The 16,195-nt window shown below is 57.6% G+C and overlaps 1 protein-coding gene, 1 long non-coding RNA gene and 1 pseudogene across 4 annotated transcripts in view; all 3 read left to right on the plus strand.

Moving 5' to 3' along the window:
• The window catches only part of LOC105516335, a 3,723-nt gene extending 3,116 nt beyond the window's left edge, over nt 1-607 (plus strand). The window contains exon 3 of the long non-coding RNA XR_001002472.1: nt 407-607. This is a non-coding gene — a long non-coding RNA (uncharacterized LOC105516335). The remainder of the gene's footprint in view (nt 1-406) is intronic.
• A 1,954-nt stretch (nt 608-2,561) lies between these two features.
• On the plus strand, nt 2,562-5,014 carry LOC105516334 (annotated as a pseudogene). Its single transcript, XR_001002471.1, has one exon. The product of XR_001002471.1 is annotated as an uncharacterized LOC105516334 (transcript).
• A 902-nt stretch (nt 5,015-5,916) lies between these two features.
• The window catches only part of RHOF (ras homolog family member F (in filopodia)), a 16,684-nt gene continuing 6,405 nt past the window's right edge, over nt 5,917-16,195 (plus strand). Inside the window, exons 1-3 of one of the 2 annotated variants that reach the window (XM_011948508.1) lie at nt 5,917-6,037; nt 6,420-6,765; nt 7,019-7,106. In XM_011948508.1, the coding sequence (XP_011803898.1) occupies nt 6,628-6,765; nt 7,019-7,106 (226 nt within the window). In that variant the 5' untranslated portion in view covers nt 5,917-6,037; nt 6,420-6,627. Of the gene's footprint in view, nt 6,766-7,018; nt 7,107-16,195 lie in introns of both variants that reach the window. The other variant, XM_011948507.1, reaches the window with a different exon arrangement.

The following is a 16,195-nucleotide window of genomic DNA, read 5'->3' on the forward strand; positions in this document are numbered from 1 at the left end:
CACTCAGGTCGTGAGGCCCTCGGGGTGGCCAGAGACGCCCCGTTGGGTCGTCCAGGGCGCAGCCCTCCTGCCCAGGTCTCCAGGCAGGAGGTGGGGGAAGCCTGGGAAAACGGAGGGGGGCCCCCCGGATCCCCCGAGGCGCGGGGCTCCGGGCGAAGCCTCAGATCTCCGGCCCTTCCCCGGGAGAGTGCGGGCGGGGCGGGCCTTTGGAAATGCAGATGAGCCGCCGCCCGGGCCCGGGCTGAACCTTCTGACTCAGCCGCCCCCGGCCGCCCGGGCCGCTGGGGGTGGGGCGACGTCTTGGGGGCTCCCTTTCAGCCCCGGAGCCCCCGTCCACTGTGCCTTCGGCCGGTCACATCTCTCTCCCCCCACGCCCTGATCCGCCCTCCACCTTCCTCCCCTCCAGGTTCTGGGCCAGAGAAGGGGCGACAGCCGGGCAACCCCCGAATGGATAATTTTTCCTTCTGTCGACGGCAGGGGCAGGCCTAGTTTGACCCTGACAGTCCTCCCATTAAGGTAGGTGTGAGTCCTTGCCCAGACCGTGAGGGAGATTTGGGGGACTCTGGCCTGCAGCCCAGGGAGGGCGGAACCCCAAACCCGCCGGGCTGGTTTTGCGGCCCCGCCCCCCCAGCTGCGAGCGCTTAGGGCCGCCTGCTGGGCCGCCAGGGCCATCCATCCCCGCCTGTCAGCTTCTGTTGTCAGGCATTTGGGGCGTGCAATTCTCTGCCGAATTTAGCAGCATCCGAGAGGCTCCACTTGCAAGTATTTCCCAGTTGTGTGTTTTTCGGCGGGGGGAGGGCCCTGGGTGCCTCCCACTTCTAAAAGACACAGGTCACTGCCAGAAAGCCCGACTGTGCTGTGGCCTCCCCTCCAGCCGTCCCCGTGGGGCATGTGGGGTGACAGTGTGAGCCATCCTCGGATGTCTGGCTGCTAGGGAGGCAAAGAACAGAGACCCGGGGTCCCAGCCAGCTTTCTTTATGAAAGGGCCTTCCTTGACGCTTCTCCACCTTCCTGGGATTCTTGTTTTCTTCTCCAGTCTCCAAATGGGCAGGCCTGTATATAAGCCTTGTTTTTAGAACCAGACAAAGCTGGATTTGAAACCTGGCGAGCCATTGAACAGCTATGGCCTTGCATAAGCGGCATAGCCTCCAAGCCTGTTTCTCCATCTCCAGAAACAAGGCTAGATCAGTGATTCTTAGTCTGGAACCGCCTTCAGAATCACACCTGAAGGGGGACTCATTGAAAATGGACCACGGGGCCTGGTGCCCGAGTGTCTGATTCAGTGGGTGGGCCCTGAGGACTGGCATTTCTAACAAGTTCCCAGGTGAAGCTGATGCTGTGGTCAGAACACGTTTTGAGACCCCAGCCCCCAGCCTGGTAACACCTGGGGTTTTGACGCAGAAGTGCCAAGTTCCACGCTTGGCACATAGTAATTGATTTCATTTTAACACTAGCTGACTTCACGTCCTGAATAGTTTCCCATCTCAGTGTTTGAGAAGCTCCACAGCTGGAGATGGCCGCCCTTGGTCTCGGACCCCCCACGTGATCTCTGCTTTGTGATTGCGTTGATGAACCATTTGTGTCCAGGTGCTCCAGATCACACCACTCCCTTCTTTGGGAGGTGTGCCCCACTCCCTCTGTGAGGGCTACACTGAGCTCTGGGGACCTGTGGGGATAAATAGGGAGACCTTGCTAAAGGTATCTTGGTGCTAAGGGAGATAGTTCGCCGTGGGCTAGGATCTCGATAGTGCTGGTGACCTCGGGTGAGTGTCCCCCTTTAAAGTGATAAGGATGCCTGCTGGAAAGGGTGGGTGGGAGGATTAAGTGCCTTAAGGAGGCCCTCCTCCCAAACTTTTGGTTGGCCTTCCTTGTGATCGTGGTTATTGCTGGGAGTGGCTGCAGGGGGTGGGCGCTGGGCTGCCTCAGAGCTCCCCCCCCCACCAGTCCACCTGCGGAAGCACGTGTCCCTGCCTCAGGGCAAAGGGGAATCTAAAGCTCCCGCTCCCTGGGAAGGCAGCCAACGCGGTTCTCCTCTGGAGTGGTTGAGTCCAGCAGGAGGTAGAGGCCTTTCCCCAGCCGCACAGGCTGTTCCATGGTGGGGTCAAGATTTGGGTCACACACCCATGATCCGGGGAGAAGTGACTCGCCCAAGGTCACAAGGCCACCACCAGTAGAGCCAGGATGGGGTTCCAGGTGGCTTGACTTGGCAGCCAGCGCCTGTGCCCATGGCACCCCCTCACCCCAGCTGTCTGGGTTATTTTGGGCTTCCTCCCGTGCCAGCTGTCTGCTGGCATCCCTGCCCAGGACTGTCTGGTTGGAAGTAACCAGCGTGGTGCTGTTGGCTCCTCCTGTGAGGGCCAGGGCTGGGTCTTCAATCCCCGATGAGCTGCCCTGGGTCCAGCTCCTTTGCTGGGAGGGAAGGGTGTTCCTGCCCAGACTCCCCTCTGCCCAAGTACAGCAAGAGGGCAAAAGCACCTGATAAAAATTGAGGTTCACATTGTTAATGTCCCAAAAGCCTCTTCTTCTGTACTCCCTGAAACCTGTTTTAAATTTGGCTCTGCAGAGTCTTCGCTGCTCTCCGGGTGGGGTCTTTACTCCCCACCTGCTTTGGATAATTAAGTAATTGATGTACGTCTCTCTCCCAGCTGCACCCTGGAGGGCTCCAGCCAGTTTCTCCCCTCCCTGGATCCAATCAGGGATCTGTTGGGTGCTCAGCTGTGGTCTGGATGTGGTTCTCAGCGCGGTGTCGGGACCCACCTGGCTGGACTGTACCCTTCTCCCGGTACCCTCTCTCTGCTTTGGTCCCTTTTCTTTGTCCCCCCACCATCACCTCCTGGGGCAGGGAGGGTGGGGCAGTTTGTCCTCTTGCTGCTGTTCCTGCTGGTCCCTCGAGGGCGCCCCGCCCACCGGTCACCCAGCGAACGCGGGGCGGGGCTGCTCCTGGCGCCCGGCCCTGAGGCCTGCAGAGGGAGGGCCACGCCAGCGGAAGGGCCGGCCAGGAGGTGGCAGGACTTGCCTTACTACTGAGTTGCTGGCGTCCCCGCCTCTTCCGGCTCCTCGTCCCGGAACCCTAGTGTGGAGCATGACCTTTCGGACCCTTTGGGTGGAGACACAGCCTCTGCCTAGGCTGTGCAGTGAGGCAGCCCCACCATCTCAAGTCGCCTGGCCCAGTGCGTCTCTAGCTGGCATGTGACCTCCAGCTAACTCCTGCACCTGAGCGCTGGGAGGAGCAGGTCCGGCAATAGGCAATGATTTTTGGTTTTTTTTGAGATAGAGTTTCGCTCTTGTTGACCAGGCAGTGGTGCATCTCGGCTCACCGCAGCCTCCGCCTCCAGGGTTCAGGCGATTCTCAGCCTCAGCCTCCGAGTAGCTGGGATTACAGGCATGTGCCACCATGCCCGGCTAATTTTGTATTTTTAGTAGCGACAGGGTTTGTCCATGTTGGTCAGGCTGGTCTCTAACTGACCTCAGGTGATCTGCCTGCCTCAGCCTTCCGAAGTGCTGGATTCCAGGCGTGAGCTGCTGCGCCCGGCAGACAATAAGGTTCTGAGCTGTTGCTGAGTCTGGCTTTTGTGAGGGGAACTTTTAGCACTCAAGGAGTGGCCTTGCCCCGGCCTGTCCCCGAGTGCTCATGGGTAGCCAAGGCCTGGGGACTGCTCGGGCTTGGTAGATGTACTTGCCAGGCCAGCTCCCATCCCTGGGACTTCAGGGAGTAGCTTCATCCCTGAAGGCTCAGTGTCTCCTGCCTCATGTGGGTGGCTCCTCTGCAGGGTTCTCAGGCACCCAGGGAAGTGGGTGCCACAGTGTTGCTTCCAGCCTCACTGGAGCTGGCTGGGCTTTGCTCTGACAACACAGCAGTGGCTGGGCCCCTGCAGCTCTCCGGGGCTCGGTTTCCCTGTTGGCTGCACTATGGCGTAGGCCCCAGTGTGGACACCGATGAGCCGACCCCCCTACAAATACCACTCGGCCGCTCCCCCGGGCTTCAGTGACCCAAGAACCCTTGTGTGAAGAACCAGCTTAAAGAATCTTTCTTGCCTTCTCAGACTCCCCAGGAATTCCTAGTGACTGAAGGGGAGTGACACGGGTCCTCAACCTCTAGCAGGTAAGGGAGCTGCCTCCTGGGTGGGCGTGCTCAGTTCCTCAGCGGGCCCAGCGCGGCCCAGCCTCCGAGGAAGCTCCAAAGCAGCTGGCTTAGCTCCGAGGTATTTTTAGCTACAGATTCAGCCCCCTGCATCACCACAACAGGCAAGTCCAAATCAAATGCGCTCCAGGCAGGTGGGACTGGGGTTCTGCCAGCCTCCTGGCCAGCAGGGGTGGGTGGGCAGATTGGGGCCAGTATCAGCTGTTCTGCCTGGGCCCAGGCCGGGCTGGGAAAGCACACTTGTTCTCATTTCCCGCCTCCACTTTCGTGCCAGCTTGTGCTGTCATAAGCATAGATTCACAGCCCCATTTCTTGGATGGAAAAAGTGGACACTGAGGTCTGAGGCTTTTGAGGACAATCAGGAGCCCCCTGTGGGCTCGAGTGATGCACTCACCAGCTTCTGGTCCTCTTCCTCCACCTCCTGGAGTGTCTTCGCTACTTCCTGGGTCCTAGGGAACCTCGGCCCCAGCCCTGCCTCCCCAGCCAGTCACAGCTCCTCCCTGGTCACCCTGGGGAGCTCAGCGTCCGGCCGGTGGCTGTGCTCCTCTCCTTCTGTCCTCCAGTCCCATGGAGCCTGGCAGGTAACTCCTCCATGATCTGAACCCCGTTACCTTGGTAGCCCTGCCTGGCCTCCCATCTCATGGCCCAGCCACCCCAGAATCTGAAGAGGTTTTCTAGCTGCCGTGCATTTGTCAGGCCGGGTTACCCACCCTACTTTTCCTGCCTGCCCTCCATTGCTGCCAAGCCCAGTGTGCCATTCAGCGCTCAGCCTTCTGTAAAGGGTTCCCCTCTTCCAGCCTCCATTGCACCACTTCCCCCAAGACTGATCTCCTGGAAAGCTGGAGCATAACTGCCTCTCAATAAACGTGTTGCGAAAAAGGAGTGGATGAGTTGCTGTGCATTTGTCTAGGGGGTGCTTGACCCAGGAGACTCCCCTTTGCCCAGTGCCCGGAGAGGGCGTCCACTGAGAACCTGGGGTGCCTTCTGGCCTCCCCAGCTCTGCCGTGGTCTTGGGATTCTATGGGCGGTCGCTGCTGCCCTCTGGTGGTCAGATCGTGCCTTCCTTGCGGCGGCTGAGAACCTTGACCATGGAACTGCCAGGTTGGCCGTTTTCCTCCACGAAGTGAGGTTTACGTGAGCCTTGCCGAGTCTTGAAAACTGGGAGTCTTTGGGGGTGAGATCGCCAGCAAAAAGATCTTGAGTCCTGCCAGCCCCTATTTGAGGAAACTACGGAAGGTCACTTGCCCCCAGCTATGCTGCTGTTGAGGTTTTGTTAGAAATGGGCTCTTCTATCCCAGCTGGTAGGATCCCACTCTCGGCCATGCTCCCGTGCCTATCTGCCGTGGAGCAGCGTCAGGGAGGTCCCTCTGCCACCCTGTCCACTAGCCTGGCTGGTGCAGAGGGCAGTCATCCTGCCCGGGTTGAGGGGTAAGACGAGGGGTGGGGGTTACGGGTGATTCAGCCAGCAGCCCTGATACCACTGCCTACAGTAAGTGCTCAACAAAAGCTGTTTTGATCATGGCATGGGAGAGTTGGGGAGATTCCTGAGATGAAGGACATGTGGCTGCTGGCAAGGAAACGCGTTTTCTTAAATTTCTTGATGGGTGTGGGGTTAGTCTCCAAAGCTCAAGGAGAGGGATCAAGCTGACCTCAACTCGAGCTACTCCAACCTGCCCCTCCCTGACGGCGTCTTGCGTGGTTCACGCCTCTGGCTCCTGTCGGAAGGAGGCGCCAGCCCTTCGTGGTTTGGGGCCAACCTGTGGCCGGCGCCGAGACGATTGCCCGGCAGAGGGCGCTGGACGTCCACCCTGCAGCCCGCGGTCGGGGTGCGGGTAAGCGGAGCCCAGTCCCACACCCCGAACTCGCGAACACGCAGGCGTCCCTAGCCCAGGCGAGGTGGACAGACACGACCCTCGCGTCAGCATCTTCCCTGGTGCCACCGCAGCTACCTCCTGTGGGGAAACTGAGGCCAGAGGTGGACATGCGCCAAGCCACGCCGCTGGGGCAGTGCAAAGTTAGGCTCTTCCCGGCGCTCGAGGCCGGGGGCGCCGCGAACCAGGTGCACAGCCAGCCAATCCGGGAGGCCCTGTCTGGCCGCGCCGGCCAATCAGAGGGTCCCTGCCGTAGGCGGAGCCTGCCAATCAGGGGCACCTGGAGTCGCTGGGCAGCCACGCTCGGGTCTCGCCGGCTAGGGGCGCTCCCTGACGCGCAGAGGGTGGCGGTGGGATGGGGGTGGGAGCTTCGCTCGCAGCTGAGCCCCGTTTCTCCGGTGCCGCAGTATCCCTGGGACTGAGAGCTGAATACCCACACCCAGGGCTGGGACCTTAGCAGAAAGCAAACTGAGGCTGGGAGGTCGGCCGGGAGGCTGCCTGGCGGAGGTGGCGCCGCTCTGAGTGGGCGGGGCTAGTTCCGGCCCCGCCCCGCCCCCGACCTCTTGGCTCCGCTAGTGCCGGGCGCGCGGCCGCCAGTGCTGCGGGCTCTGGGCTATGGATGCCCCCGGGGCCCCAGCTTCCACCCCCGCCCCCGGTCCGGGCAGGAAGGAGCTGAAGATCGTGATCGTGGGTGACGGCGGCTGCGGCAAGACCTCGCTGCTCATGGTGTACAGCCAGGGCTCCTTCCCCGAGGTGAGGCCCGCAGCGGGGCTGGGGTGGGGGCGATGGACGCCCCTCAGCCTGAGCCCAGAGCCCCGACCCTCGGTCCCCGGCGTCGCAAGTACGGAGAGGCGGCCGCCACCCCGGGGCGCCCCTCGGGAATTCCAGAGCCCAGCGGGGTGAGGGGTGCTGATCCGGGACGAGTGAGGGGGGTGGACAGTGGGTTTAGCTGGGACCTTGGCCCCCGCAGGCCCCACTAAGGACCAGCTGACCCCCTCTCCCGCAGCACTACGCCCCGTCGGTGTTCGAGAAGTACACAGCCAGCGTGACCGTTGGCAGCAAGGAGGTGACCCTGAATCTCTACGACACGGCCGGTGAGTGCGCCTGCGCCCCCCGGGTCCCGGGGGTCCGCCCGCCCGAAGGGTTTCCCCTCCCGGGCGTCCCCCGCCGGGCGTCCCCCCCCCAGCAGCCTTGCCAGGGTCCTGGCCGGCTCTTCACTCCTGGAGGCCGCTCAGGGGCGCTGGCTGCGCGACCCTAGAGGCCAAGCCCTGTATGTAAGTGGAGAGTGTGGAGGAGGAGGTGAACTCCCGGGGCCACCCTCCCAGCTCTGTGCTGAGAGCCCACAGCTCGTTCCTCTCTTGTGGTTCTAGAAAGCAGTGGGCTGCTCTTGGGCCTCCCATGGTTCCAGGATTGCTGCGCTGCCTGCTGTGGTCTCTGCAGACTCTGTGGGCTGCAGATTTGAGCCCCCTGGTGCTCGGATTGCCTGGGCTCTGTGTCTGGGTCCTGTGGTTCTGGGATGCTCCTGGCTGCAAATCAGCCTGTGGCTCCAGGGCTCTGTGGCCGGCGCTCTGCAGCCTGAGGCTCTGGGGTCCTGTGGATGCGACTTCTGTGTCTGCAGCTCCCAGGATTCCACGGCTTGCAGTTGATGGTTCTGGAATTGTGTGGCTACAGTTATTTCTGTGCTTTCCTAGTTCCCTGGGACAAAACCAGACAGTGTAGAAAATGAACTGAGGAAGGAACAGAGCACTGGGCTCTGCCTGCCACCCGCAGCCCCTCATGGGTGGTCTACGGATTTATGTGCAATTGCTTGGGAGTCGGTGTTGTGAGGGGTGGGGACAGGAGAAACACAGTCAGTGGGAGGACCCTGACCCCCATCTGGGCTTCATCAACATTGGGGACCAAAGGTTGACATCCCCAGGTGGGGCCTCACCCCACCTCTGTGACTCAGTGTTTAGTGACCTGCAGGGAACCACGTCACCAGGTGGCCGTCTCCTGCCAGCCAAGCCTTGTATGTGTGAGGTGAGGTCAGACAGCGACCTAGGATGGAACCAAAATCCAGACGCCGCCGCCCCCAGGGAGACCTTGGAGAGGACCCGAAAAGGGGCTGTCCTGGCTCGGAGCCCCCATTCCGACTTCAGCAGGTCCCACCGTGGCCTCTGAGGAACCTGCCTTTGTGGGATGTGGGCCCTGTAGGGCCACCCCTAAAACAGGGCCTGTCTCTAGCCCCTGGTGAGCTGGAAGAGCTGAGACTTCAGAGGAATTCCCGAGGCATGGCCCAGAGGGTAGTAAGAGTCATGGTCTGGGACACTTTTACTTTCATGTTTCTTGTCCAGGAGCCAGGGAAGGGCAACCCCACTTTTTGAGTCAAGTGCTGCTGGGTGGAGACATTTACAGCAACCCACTGCCCTGCAAGAGGCCAGGAGATTTTTTCTTTCCTCCTCCTCTGCCCTCAGGGCCTCCCCATCAGGTCCCGGGGTTCACTGTTCAGGGCAGCCTCCACATCAGGAGAACAGGGATGGCCTTTCTGGCCTTGCCCAGAGAGCGATGCTCAAGGAACATGTCAGAGTAGATTGTGGTGTGGAGATTCTGGAAAGCTGCAAGGTGATGTAGGAAGAATTTGTGCAAAGAGCTGCTACCGGAGGGACGGAGGAGCATCCCCTGCTACAGTTACCAGAAGCAGGTGACCACCGGCACTATGGGGATCCCATCCACGGTCCCATCCTGTTCCTGCCACCCTCTTTGGAGTCAGATCTGGGCTTTGACCCCAGCTCTATTGGCTACGTATCATTGGGGATGTCTGGGCCTCAGTTTCCTGATCTGTCATGAGCACTAAGAGGGTCATGAGGATTAAATCAGATTAATATATTATGTCCACCAACCTGCCCGACGTGGTGAAACCCCATCTCTACTAAAAATCCAAAAATTAGCTGGGCATGGTGGTGGGCACCTGTAATCTCAGCTACTCGGGAGGCTGAGGCAGGAGAATCATTTGAACCCAGGAGGGGGAGGTTGCAGTGAGCCGAGATTGTGCCATTGCACTCCAGCCTGGGCGACAGGGCGAGACTCCGTCTCCCAGCACTTTGGGAGGCTGAGGCAGGAGGATTGCTTGAAGCCAGGAGTTCAAGACCAGCCTGAGCAACATGACAAAACCTTGTCTCTACTAAAAATACAAAAAATACAAAAATTAGCCAGGCATAGTGTCACACGCCTATAGTCCCAGCTACTTAGAAGGCTGAGGCAGGAGAATTGCTTGAACCCAGGAGGCAGAGGTTGCAGTGAGTCGAGATCACGCCACTGCATTCCCCTGGGCAACACAGTGTGACCCTGTTTCAAAAAATAAAAATTAAAAAAAATTAAAAAGATCCTCCTACCATCCCTGCCCAGCCCTAGCTCGATCCTGTGCTTTGGAATCTACAGTGCCATGCCCCGAGCTGGCCCCCAGCCCCTGCTGCGGTAGGGAGATCTGTCTTCCTTGGCAAGTCTCTTCCAAGCAGCAGAGAAGCAGGGCTCATGGGAGGAGATTGGCCTCACAGTCTGACAGACCAAGGAGGGGTACCCAGGGAGAAGAAATCTGGCTGCTCCCTGTAGGGGGTGTCCCCCCGTGACCGGGGAAGGCCTGCTCATAGGAGGAAATCCCCTGGTCAGTGAGTGCCACCAGGGAGAGCCCAGGTCCCAGTGCTTGCCATGGAGCAAGGCTTAGAAGGTGATGGAATGAATGGGTAATAGATCTGAATGCCGGAGATGATTTATCTCTGCCTGCAGGTGGACGGCTCTCAGGAGAGCATGACAGAAAGCCATGGCCAGGAGGTCACACAGAGAGAGGCAAAAGGCCAAGAGGGTGAGGGAATGGCCAAGCCAGAAATGAGTCTAGTAAACATAGTTGTAGAAAGTTCTAGAACCCAATGGGCTACACCCAGTGGCGGAAGGGGCGTCTTCCCAACTGGTGGCCACCAGAGCTGTGAGATGGGGGTGGCTCTCGGAGGCTGAATTTCTCCACACCCAGACCCTGCCCACAGGAGCCCTCGTGGAAGGCCTGTCTGGCTGTCTCCATCCTGAGGAAGTAGTTACGGACACCACAGCGGAGGGTGGGCAGATGGGGTGACAGGGCTCTCAGGGCTCAGAGGGGAAGGGGCGGGGGCCGCGGCACCCACTGCGCTGTTGGCCTCACCCGGGCCCCGACATCCTCTGAGGCAGGAAGCTGCGGTGAAGTCTGAAGTTTCCTGGGCAGGGAGAGGCGGGGTGAGGTGGGCTGTGAAGACGCAGATGGGAGACTGAGCTTATCGGGGCCAAGGTGTGGGGTCCAGGGTTGGAGGGGCACAGAATGGGGTGGGGGTTGCCCTGGGAGCAGTGGTCCCCTTCTCAGGCTGAGATGGGAACAGAAAGAAAATTGGCAGGCCATGGAGCAGGAGTTGCTAAGACAAGGAACCAGGGACAGGTGAGCGTCGTGAGCCCCAGAAGCACCGGAGGCCTGGGCTGAGCCAAGGCTGGGGTCACCCAGAAGGTGGTCTCAACTCCCAGCTGGGGCTGCGCAGCCCCTGTCTTCCTGGGGAAGCACAGGTGGGCCCCCAGCAGAGTGAGTAAAAGTGGGTTCCTCTTCTGGCAGCTTCCCTTCTCATGCTGCCAGTACCCCTCCCTGACCAACGCCCCAGCTGGAGCTGGGGGCCACCTGCCCTGTGTGTCTTCCTGAAGATTTGAGGTCTTCTCTCCTTAACTCTGCCCTGAGCCTTAGAGACCCCTGTCCCTGGAAGCAGGACTGCCTTGGCAAAGCCTCATCCCACCAAGAAAATAGCCCTGTGTGTGGCATGAGCCTCCCTTCCGCCCAGCCCTGCCACACCGCCCAAGCGTGCGTCAGGACAATGGGTGGCTTCACGGGCCTAGAGACTTTTCCTCACCAGAAGCACGTGCATCCTTTGCGTATAATTCCTGGGTTTTTTTGGTTTTTGTTTTTTGGGTTTTTTTGCTGGTTGGGGGCTGTGGTTAGAGACAGGGTCTCACTCAGTCACCCAGGCTGGAGTCTGTAGCATGATCATAACTCACTGCAGCCTCAGCCTTTTGGGCTCAAGTGATCCTCTCACCTCAGCCTCCGAAGTGCTGGGATTACAGGTGTGAGCCACCGTGCCTGGTCTCCTGGGCTGTTTTAACCTCTAAGCCCATCTGCAGTGGCTAGATGGGCCCCCTGTGGCTACGGGCAGGTGATATAGACCCTTTCAGCCCCAGTGTCATTTTTGGTAGAATGTAGAGGGTGATGGTATCACCTGGTGGCTGGGAGGCCCCTAAAGCTTCTGGGTCCAAAGATTCTGGAGGTTCTGACCCCCCGCCATGCCAGGCTATTAACTTCTCCTGGAAGTTTCTATTTCAAGAGTAACCCAATAGCCGTCTTCCTGCCTCCCAGCACTGCCCCCCACTCTGCCCCCGCCCCGGTCCCGCCACTGCTCCCGCTCCAAGCTCCAAGCATTGCCTCCCTTCTCCTGGGCTTTCACCTTCCAGATTAGGGGTGGGGTTATCACTGCTATCACCACCTCTCCCAGATAAGGAAATTGACACTCAGAGAGGGAAATGTGGGCGTCAATTCGAGATGTGGAAGCTGCCCTGAACAGTCCCGCCCAGAATGTGCATGAGTGAATGGAACCTGACCCCCCCCACTCATACGAGAAGGTATTTATTAACAGTACACTCCCCCATCCCCAAGTGGGCATGGGATTGGTGCACACGGAAGTACATCCTCTGCAGGCCTGGTCCCCCCAAGCCCCCATGCCCCAAAGGCCCACACTGAATTCTAGGGAAGGCTGGGCTGGGCAGAGTCAAGCCAGGACGGCAACCCGGAGGAGGCGCTGGAGTCAGAGTTGGCTGCCTCTCCCTTCCCAGAGGCCCTCTTTCTTGAGAGAGCTGACATTTTTCCTTACCTGGTCAGGACTGGGACAAGTAGGGTGAGGATTCCTTCCTGTTTTCTGGGGTAGGCTAAGAAAAAAAAAAACCCCAGTAGGGTCCTCTGTCATTTACAAAGCTTCCCCTTGACTGTGTGGCCTGGGGCAAGTCACTCCAGCTCTCTATGCTTCCATTTCTCAGCCTGTAAAATGGGGCCAACAATAGTGTCTACTTTGTAGGGTGTTTTGGGGAAAGAGGAGTTAATCCAGGTGAATGGCTTCGAGCTAGACCTGGCATGTAACACAGAAGCCTTCATGTATAGGTGCTGCCAGAATCACAGTGGTCCACTCCTGCAGCCCCAGCTCCTCGGGAGGCTGAGGCAGGAGGATGACTTGAGTCCAGGAGATTGAGGCTGGAGTGAGCTGTGATCACACCACTGCGCTCCAGCCTGGGCAACAGAGCAAAACCCTTTTTTTTTTTTTTTCCCCCCCCGAGGCAGAGTCTCACTCTGTTGCCCAGACTGGAGTGTAGTGGTTTGATCTCAGCTTACTGCAACCTCTGCCTCCCTATCTCAAGTGATTCTCCTGCCTCAGCCTCCCAAGTAGCTAGGATTACAGGCATGTGCCACCACACCCGGCTAATTTTTGTATTTTTAGTAGAGACAGCGTTTCATCATGTTGCCCAGGCTGGTTTTGAACTCTTGACCTCAAGTGATCCGCCCGCCTCAGCCTCCCAAAGTGCTGGGATTACAAGCATGAGCCACGGCGCCCGGTCTAGACCGTGACTTTTTTTTTTTTTTTTTTTTGAGATGGAATCTCGCTCTGTCGCCCAGGCTGGAGTGCAGTGGCCGGATCTCAGCTCACTGCAAGCTCCGCCTCCCGGGTTTATGCCATTCTCCTGCCTCAGCCTCCCAAGTAGCTGGGACTACAGGCGCCCACCACCTTGCCCGGCTAGTTTTTTGTATTTTTTAGTAGAGACGGGGTTTCACCGTGTTAGCCAGGATGGTCTTGATCTCCTGACCTCGTGATCTGCCCGTCTCGGCCTCCCAAAGTGCTGGGATTACAGGCTTGAGCCACCGCGCCCGGCCAACCGTGACTTTTATATGAGAGAGAGAGAGTCGATATTAAACATCTTTATTATTACTGTCATCAAGGCTCACTCGCTTTTCGCATCTCCATTTCACAGATAAGGAAACTGAGGCCCAGAGGTTAATTCCCAGCTGGGAAGGCTGGGGACAGCTTCCTGGAAGAACTGGTGCTTTTAGAATGACCTGGCAGGCAGCTGACCTTGGGGACTGGTTGGCCTCTGGCTCACAAGGTGCTTGTCTCTGACCTTGACAAAGGGCCCCTCCACCACTTGGGCTCTTAACAGGAAGAACTGTCCCCGCCCAGCGTACCTCCCGGGGGGACTGCTTGAATGAACACAGGTCAGGAAGTGGAATGCCCTTGCCAAGGCTGCAGGGCCACCTAAAGCTGGAGAGATGACTATTAACCTTCTTCACCCACTCCTTCCTTTAACCCTCTTCACCCACTCCTTCCTTTGAGCCTTCCTTCACCAAATGTGTATTGCACTCACCTGTGTTCCCGGGGGCACAACAGTGAACAGCACAGAGGTGGTTCCTGCCCGCAGGAGAGGCAAACAGAAACACCCAGAGAATGACTGTTTTTTTTGTTTTTTATTTTTGTTTTTGTTTTGAGGCAGAGTTTCGCTCTGTCCCCCAGGCTGTAGTGAAATGGCACAATCTCAGCTCACCGCAACCTCAGCCTCCCAGGTTCAAGCGATTCTCCAGCCTCAGCCTCCCAAGTAGCTGGGACTACAGGTGCCCACCACCACACCCAGCTAGTTTTTGTATTTTTGGTAGAGACGAGGTTTCACCATTGTTGGCCAGGCTGGTCTCGAACTCCTGACCTCAAGTGATCCACCTGCCTCCACCTCCCAAAGTGCTGGGATTACAGGTGTGAATCACCCCGCCTGGCCCCAGAGAAGTATTGTGAAATCAGGTAGGGGTGAAAGGCGTGAGTAAAGCCACGTCACGTGGCAGACTGCCAAGGAGGCTGTTTCAGAGTAGTCAGGAAAGGTCTCTGGGAGGAGGTGACATTCCACAGAGCCCTGAAGGAGAGGAGGGAAGGAGCCACACTGCTCCTTGTTGAAAGAACCTCCTGGAGGAGTGAACAGCAAGAGCAGAGGCCCCACGAGAGGCAGGCAGGGTGTGATTGCCTCCAGCGCTCCGGGGCTGACTTCTTCCTTCACCCGCTGCAGCCTGATGCCTGCCCCGCCACCTCCTGTCCTGATGTCACTGCAGGCTGTAGTTGCCAAACCCAGTGGGCAAGTCTCAACCCTTGTCTCTGCTGTGTGTGACAAGAGTGGAACAACCTTGACAGACGTGGCAGCTCATGCCTGTAACCCCAGCACTTCGGGAGGCTGAGGCGGGTGAATCACCTCAGGTCAGGAGTTTGAGACTAGCCTGGCCAACATGGTGAAACCCCGTCTCTACTAAAAATACTAAAGAAAGCCGGGCGCTGTGGCTCACACCTGTAATCCCAGCACTTTGGGAGGCTGAGGCGGGTGGATCACGAGGTCGGGAGATCGAGACCATCCTGGCTAATATGGTGAAACCCCATCTTTACTTAAAAAAATACAAAAAAAATTAGCCAGGCCTGGTGGTGGGCACCTGTAGTCCCAGCTACTCTAGAGGCTGAAGCAGGAGAATGGCGTGAACTCTAGAGGCGGAGTTTGCGGAGAGCCGAGATCACGGCACTGCACTCCAGCCTGGGCGACAGAGCGAGACTCGGTCTCAAAACAAACAAACAAACAAACAAATGCTGGGCGTGGTGGCTCACGCCTGTAATCCCAGCACTTTGGGAGGCTGAGGCAGGTGGATCATGAGGTCAGGTGATCAAGACCATCCTGGCTAACACGGTGAACCCCGCCTCTACTAAAAATACAAAAAATTAGCTTGGCGTAGTGGCAGGCACCTGTAGTCCCAGTTACATGGGAGGCTGAGGCAGGAGAATCGCTTGAACCTGGAAGGCGGAGGTTGTAGTGAGCCGAGATCGCACCACTGCACTCCAGCCTGGGTGACAGAGTGAGACTCTGTCTCAAAAATAAAATAAAATAATAAAAATACAAAAAAAATTAGCCAGGCATGGTGGCACCTGCCTTAGTCCCAGCTACTCAAGAGGCTGAGGCAGGAGAACCATTTGAACCCAGGAGGCAGAGCTTACAGTGAACCGAGGTCGTGCCACTGCACTCCAGCCTGGGCACCAGAGCAAGACCCGTCTCCAAAAAAAAAAGTAAAGAAGAAAAGAAAAAAAGAAATGAGAGAAGCCATCCAAGGGGGCTCCATTTTACAAACTTATCCGAGGTTTCACTTTCTGTAGTTTCAGTTACCTGAGGTCTGAAAATATTAAGTGGAAAATTGCAGAAATAATTCATAAATTTGAGATCATGCACCGCTCTGAGTAGCGTGATGAGATTGCGCGCTGTCCCGCTGTATCCCACCCGGGATGTGATTCACCCCTTCATCTGTGTATCCCTGCTGGAGACACCACCTGCCCATGAGTCAGTCAGCAGCTGGCTCGGTAACAGGCCAGGCTGGTCTTGAACTCCTGAGTTCAAGTGATCCGCCCGCCTTGGCTTCCCAGAGTGCTGGGATTACAGGTGTGAGCCACGGTGCCTGGCCCCGTTGTATTTTATTATTATTGTTGTTAATCTCTTACTGTGCCTAAGTCATAAACTAAGCTGTCTTATAGGTGTGTACATATAGAAAAAAACAGCATTATCTAGGGTTCTAGACTGTCCGTTGTTTCATACATCCACTGGGGGTCTTGGAATCCACCCTTGTGAGTTAGGGGGGACTACTGTACCTGTTCACTCCTGCCATAGTTGTAGAAGGGAATATGTTATGCCAGAACTATGAACCCCATTGTTATATCTTAAAGGACCAGAACCTATTTTTGCACAATACAAAACAAAATAGCACGTTAGTGTGTATCAGCAGAAGGAACATCCCACTTGGAATTTCATGAGCTGGGGTTAACTCCTGGCCCAGTCACTGAGTCATTGACCTCAAGCAAGTCATTTCATTGCTGTGACTCTCAGGTTCTTCCTATGCAGTGCGAGCGTTCATCATTTCCCTGCCACATCTGGCTGTCATGTAAGGATTTCTTTTTTTTTTTTTCCTTTTTTTTGAGACGAAGTCTCGTTGTGTCACCCAGGCTGGAGTACAGTGGCATGATCTCGGGGCTCACTGCAACCTCCGCCTCCCAGGTTCAAGCCATTCTCCTGCCTCAGCCTCTGGAGTAGCTGGGATTACAGG

The sequence above is a fragment of the Colobus angolensis genome, unplaced genomic scaffold (genome assembly GCF_000951035.1).
Source record: "Colobus angolensis palliatus isolate OR3802 unplaced genomic scaffold, Cang.pa_1.0 Scaffold28, whole genome shotgun sequence".
NCBI classification, from domain to species: Eukaryota; Metazoa; Chordata; class Mammalia; order Primates; family Cercopithecidae; genus Colobus; species Colobus angolensis.